At 35.3% G+C, this 6,484-nt stretch overlaps 1 protein-coding gene across 3 annotated transcripts; it reads left to right on the forward strand.

The window, feature by feature from the left end:
* The first annotated feature begins 309 nt into the window (after window positions 1-309).
* On the forward strand, window positions 310-6,484 carry LOC111881884 (110 kDa U5 small nuclear ribonucleoprotein component CLO). 3 transcript variants are annotated; one of them, XM_023878267.2, is made up of 11 exons: window positions 310-465; window positions 973-1,717; window positions 1,835-1,903; window positions 2,019-3,215; window positions 4,131-4,229; window positions 4,325-4,483; window positions 4,559-4,644; window positions 4,834-5,032; window positions 5,624-5,734; window positions 5,824-6,030; window positions 6,099-6,484. In XM_023878267.2, the coding sequence occupies exons 2-11, from the start codon at window positions 974-976 to the stop codon at window positions 6,195-6,197; spliced, it is 2,970 nt and encodes a 989-aa protein (XP_023734035.1). In that variant the 5' UTR covers window positions 310-465; window position 973; the 3' UTR covers window positions 6,198-6,484. The 3 variants fall into 3 exon arrangements, with proteins under 3 accessions (XP_023734035.1, XP_023734036.1, XP_023734037.1); XM_023878268.3 differs by having other exon boundaries at window positions 312-465; window positions 970-1,717; XM_023878269.3 differs by having other exon boundaries at window positions 318-465; window positions 956-1,717.

A 6,484-nucleotide genomic window follows, 5' to 3' on the forward strand; every position in this document is an offset into this window, starting at 1 on the left:
ATACATTAAATTTTAGTTAAAGAAATAAGGAAAAAATTGGATAATGTGTGTAAAAAAACATGTACTAATTAACACAAACAAGTTCTATTTCTTTCTGAAACCGGTTTCAGATTAGTCTTTAATCGATCTTGGGTCGGTCCGGTCTTGGAACGGTCCTTTTTTTTTTTGGACCAGTTAAGACGGTCTTGATCTGGTCTCGTCTAGACAGGTTTGTTTTTGGTCTTCTTTTAGACCAATCCAAACATATTTAAATAAAGTATAGGGTTTAAAGTGGAATTATTCGAAAGATTAGGCGGCGAAATTGAAACCTATTAAATTATACTACACCGCCTTTTGCATTCGCAGCAAAGGGCGAAATCTGAACCCTTCTCCCACACTGTCACGCAGAGTTTAAACCCTTCTGTCGTTAACGTCTGAAACCCTTCCTCCGGCCCTCCACTCGCAGTTTCTCCGGCAACGCTTCAGGTTAGCTTTCTTTCTTCCTTGAAGCTTAAACATACATTCTCTGCTCATTGTTACGGTTTTGTATTTGTTTTCTTAAAGTATATGCATCGAGCAAAACCTAAATAGGTAAACTTAATTGACAGTTTAGTTACTGTTAGGTAGTGTTTCTTTTCATTCTTTATGCAACTGCTCGATTTACGTTGTGAAATCTGGTGTATATTTTGGTTTTTTCAGTACTTGTATATGTCTATAATCGAAAATATATGATCCCTCGGTCCCAAAGAGAAAGGTCGTGGAGGTGTAGCAAGTTAGTTGTTAACCTTACTTTTAAAACGGATTGGAGTCTTCAATTTTGACAAATAATTGTGAACTGTGTTAATCTGTATAATGGTGGTTAAAAGAATGTACATGTTAAAGTTTACTGTAGCGACTTGGTGTTAGCAATGTTAGCAAAAAAAAGCACATAACATGTGTCAGTAGCTAGGTACTGATGTATCCTGAAATTGTTTAGTTTTTTGGTGATAGCAGGATGGATGACAGCTTGTATGATGAGTTTGGAAACTACATTGGACCTGAAATCGAGTCTGATCAAGAGAGTGATAGAGAAGATGAAGATGAAGATCTCCAAGAAAAGCCTGAAGACGAGAGGGCCGATTCTGATGAAGAGAATGGAACTGCTGGACCCAATGGATGGATGACAACTGGCGATGATGTTGATATGGAGAATCAGATTGTTCTTGCAGAGGACAAAAAGTATTACCCTACTGCAGAAGAAGTCTATGGTGAAGATGTGGAAACACTAGTAATGGATGAAGATGAACAACCCCTTGAGCTACCTATAATCAAACCAGTAAGAGACATTAAGTTTGAAGTTGGTGTTAAAGATTCATCCACCTATGTGTCAACCCAATTTCTCTTAGGCCTTTCATCAAATCCCACTTTGGTTAGGAATGTTGCTTTGGTAGGACACTTGCAACATGGGAAGACTGTTTTCATGGATATGTTAGTTGAGCAAACACACCATATTTCAACTTTTGATCAAAACAGTGAAAAACACATGAGATACACTGATACAAGGGTAGATGAACAAGAGAGAAGGATATCAATCAAAGCAGTTCCCATGTCACTTGTTCTTGAAGACAGCAATTCAAAATCCTACATGTGTAATATCATGGATACCCCTGGACATGTTAACTTTTCTGATGAAATGACTGCTGCTCTTAGGCTTGCTGATGGGGCAGTTTTGATTGTAGATGCTGCTGAAGGCGTCATGGTAAGTCATCTGTTACAACATTTCTTTGATCTTTACATAAAAATATAAACTTTTTATATCCATAAACTCATAAACATGAAATTTTTGGTATTCTTTAACATTGATGATTATCAACAGGTGAATACAGAGAGGGCAATCCGACATGCAATTCAAGAGCGCTTACCTATTGTAGTTGTGATAAACAAGGTATTCTTTTTAATTTTTTACTTTATACTTAACGTATAATAGCAATATACTTGCATTTATTTACTCATAATAGTAACATACATTTCTGAAATTCCAATTCTACCCCTTGATATAGGTTGACAGATTAATAACAGAGCTCAAACTACCACCTAGAGATGCCTACCATAAACTAAGACACACAATCGAAGTCATCAACAACCACATCACCGCAGTCTCGTCGACAGCTGGCAACGTCCAGGTCATCGATCCGACAGCTGGCAACCTCTGTTTCGCTAGTGGAAGTGCAGGCTGGTGTTTCACTCTCCAATCATTTGCCAAATTATATGTCAAACTTCACGGAATCCCATTCGATGCCAACAAATTCGCCTCAAGACTTTGGGGAGATTACTATTACGACCCCGCCACTCGGGCTTTCAAAAAGAAACAAGCCGCAAGTGCAGGGGCAGAACGGTCATTTGTCCAGTTCATTTTAGAACCACTTTACAAGATCTACAGTCAAGTAATCGGTGAACATAAAAAGAGTGTTGAGACAACGTTAGCTGAACTTGGTGTCACTTTAAGCAATGCTGCATATAAATCAAATGTAAGACCCTTACTTAGATTAGCTTGTAGTTCAGTTTTTGGGTCAGCTACTGGATTTACAGACATGTTGGTCAACCATATCCCTTCTGCTAAACAAGCTGCCCCTCGAAAGGTTGACCATATTTACACTGGAGTCAAAGATTCAAGAATTTATAAAGCCATGGAAAGTTGTGACCCATCTGGTCCACTCATGGTCAACATTACTAAACTCTATCCCAAATCAGATTGTAGTGTTTTTGATGCATTTGGTAGGGTTTATAGTGGGGAACTTCACACAGGGCAAACTGTTCGTGTTCTTGGAGAAGGGTATTCACCAGATGATGAAGAAGATATGACTGTGAAAGAAGTGACAAAATTATGGGTGTATCAAGCGCGATATAGGATACCCATTAATAAAGCGCCACCTGGCTCGTGGGTTTTGATTGAAGGTGTTGATGCTTCGATTATGAAAACTGCTACACTTTGTAATGTGGAATATGATGAGGATGTGTGTATTTTTAGAGCTCTTCAGTTTAATACACTTCCTGTGGTGAAAACAGCTACTGAGCCTTTGAATCCAAGTGAGTTGCCTAAAATGGTGGAGGGGTTGAGGAAGATTAGTAAGAGTTATCCACTTGCAATTACTAAAGTTGAGGAGTCTGGTGAACATACGATTTTGGGAACTGGAGAGTTGTATCTTGATTCGATTATGAAAGATCTCAGGGAATTGTATTCAGAAGTTGAAGTTAAGGTAATTTGATTATTTTTCATTTTCTAATATTTGGTTGATACTTTTTTTTAGTTATATTTTGGGAAAGGAATGGAATGGTTTATTTCATTGGAGTGAAAAAAAGTGTGTTTTGTTTTATGGAATGGAGTGGAAGTGGATCATTTTTGAAGGAATGTGCTTCTTTCCATTTTCATAATTTTCATTCCATCATAAAATGGAATGGAAAAAAAAGGAATGTGATCGATTTTTGTTAATGTAATCTTTGATGATATAAAACGTTTTTAATGATTTTACGACTTTGATTAAATTTACAGTTTCGTTTTCTAAGAATAACTTGGAAATATACTTTTTATTATAGTTTTATATGGGTTTTAACGAGTATTTATTATGTTTCTTTTTTAATTTTGTAAATAAGAAATGTGTTAATTATAATCAAATAAAGTATACATTTATTATGTTTCTTTTTTCATTCCATTGTGGGATGGAATGAAAAAAATGTAATATAATCCATTTTTCTTTAATTAATGTTAAGGGCACAAATCTCTTACGGAAAAAACTTTTACAATTTTACTTATATTACTATTTTATTTTCTAATACTTTCTATCATGATTTTAGTTGCACTCTAATGAGCATTTATCTTTTTTTTTTTTTTTTTTTTTTGTAAATAAAAAATTCATTCATATTAATTAAGTAATACTTAGAGTGGAGTTAAAGCTATAAATTGTATTTACATGTGGTTTTAAAACATATACATGGTATTTACATATAACATTAAAATTCATTTGAAAATCCATTGCATTTGCACAGCTCTACCAAACATGATCACAGAATATAATGACTCATTCCATTACCTTTTTCTAATTCCATTCCATTCTTTTGTCATTCCATTACATCCAATCGAAACAGATCCTTACTTACTTCTATGTATCAAACAGGTGGCAGATCCAGTTGTTTCATTCTGTGAAACAGTGGTGGAGTCTTCATCAATGAAATGCTTTGCTGAAACTCCTAACAAGAAAAACAAAATTACCATGGTACGTAAGCTATACACCCTTTCTTTGGAATTATCTTTTTTCTCTCTCTTTTTTTTAATAAAAAAATTGTATCTAATATTATTTTTATTGTTTAGATTGCTGAGCCATTGGAGAGAGGACTTGCAGAAGATATTGAGAATGGTATTGTAAGTGTGGACTGGCCTAGAAAGAAATTAGGAGACTTTTTTCAAACCAAATATGATTGGGATCTTCTTGCTGCAAGATCTATATGGGCCTTTGGACCCGATAAACAGGTACAAAAATATAAACCAAATAGATAGCCAAATATATTATTTGTTATTTTAAATTATGTTTTAATCATGTTACAGGGTCCTAATATATTATTGGACGATACCCTCTCGAGTGAAGTTGACAAAAGCTTGTTGAATGCTGTAAAGGATTCCATTGTTCAAGGGTAAGTTGGTCTTTTTATCTTTTATCTGTTAGCAATACAATCTTGTGATAATGTGAATGATTGATAAGGAAAGTAGAAATAATATCATTTTGTAACAGAAGAGAATATGGTTTTTGGAATGAATGGAATATTGAACCTTAATTTGTTTTGAGACTTTAGTACTAATATATAATAATATAAACATAACAGGTTCCAGTGGGGTGCACGTGAGGGCCCACTTTGTGATGAGCCAATCCGTAATGTTAAATTCAAAATAGTAGATGCGAGAATTGCACCAGAGCCATTACACCGTGGAACCGGTCAAATCATTCCAACAGCTCGACGTGTCGCCTATTCAGCTTTTCTTATGGCAACACCACGCCTTATGGAGCCTGTCTATTATGTTGAGGTAATAATACCTATAAATATTATATTTGCATTTTATCTAGCTAAATATTCTAGAAATTTTAAATAAACTTCAGCATTTAGGCCTATTTTATTAATTACTTATGACATGACAAGACAAAACAAGTTGTACTACTGCATTTGGCATGTATTGCACTAGGACTGATGTCAAAAGGACAAAAATTCTCAAAGGTGGGACAGAGACTTGTTCTCGATTTCTCATCTGTGCAAAAGACGTAAATGCCCTTCTCGTCCCTCATCATCGTCTAAATAAATATCCCTAGAAAGCTTGTCCTATCCCGTGTAACAAACGCAGCCAGCCTTAGGCTGCTTTTATTTACCTGGACGGGACCTTTTTAGGGATATTTTAGACGATGACGATTTACGTCTTTTTGCACAGATGAGAGATCGAGATCGAGAGCGAGTCTCTGTCCCACCTTTGAGAATTTTTGTCCTTTTGACATCAGTCATAGTCCAATGCAGCAGTACAACCTGTTTTATCTTGTCATGTCCTTCCTACATAACAGATGGGCCCACATAGGATATATTTGCTTTTCCCTATATATTTAAATTTAAATTTAAATTTAAATTTCAGATTCAAACACCTATAGATTGTGTTCCTGCTATATACACGGTGTTATCTCGTAGACGTGGACATATAACTGCTGATGTACCCCAACCAGGAACTCCAGCCTATATAGTGAAGGTCAGTATTTTAAATCTACAATGATAACAATTGGTTCTATCTTGTTTCTTCTAACTTCAACTTAATATATATTATTTTTGAATTTTCAGGCGTTTTTACCTGTAATCGAGTCATTTGGTTTTGAGACAGACTTAAGGTATCATACCCAAGGTCAAGCATTTGCCCTTTCAGCTTTCGATCACTGGGCAATTGTTCCTGGTGATCCACTCGACAAAAGCATTGTGTTAAGACCACTGGAGCCTGCACCCATTCAGTACCTTGCACGTGAATTTATGGTCAAAACAAGGCGTAGGAAGGTATTTTATTTTTGTTTAAAAGACCAAAATACCCCTATATATATTAAAATAAATTTTTTTTTTGATAGGGAATGAGCGAGGATGTGAGCATCAATAAGTTCTTTGATGAGGCTATGGTGGTGGAGCTTGCCCAACAGGCGGCTGATCTGCACCTTCAGATGATCTAGTGGCAAAAGAAAGATGTTGAACTTTTATCAATGAAATAACATGCGTATATCTGCCTAGTGATAAAAGGAGGCATTTCAATAGTAGTGATGGAATTATTGACTGATGGGATTTGATACTATGGGTATGATATGCTATTTTTTAGCGGTTTTGGTCATAGTTATTGATGAATTGAATTTTTTGTACCGAGTAAATTGTAATTCATTTATCGGCAAATTGAGTTTTTGTATGATGTGTGGCTACTGACTAGTTCTAGTTATTAATCTTTAATCAAAAGAAGTTACACTTA

This window comes from Lactuca sativa, chromosome 5, assembly GCF_002870075.4.
Source record: "Lactuca sativa cultivar Salinas chromosome 5, Lsat_Salinas_v11, whole genome shotgun sequence".
NCBI classification, from domain to species: Eukaryota; Viridiplantae; Streptophyta; class Magnoliopsida; order Asterales; family Asteraceae; genus Lactuca; species Lactuca sativa.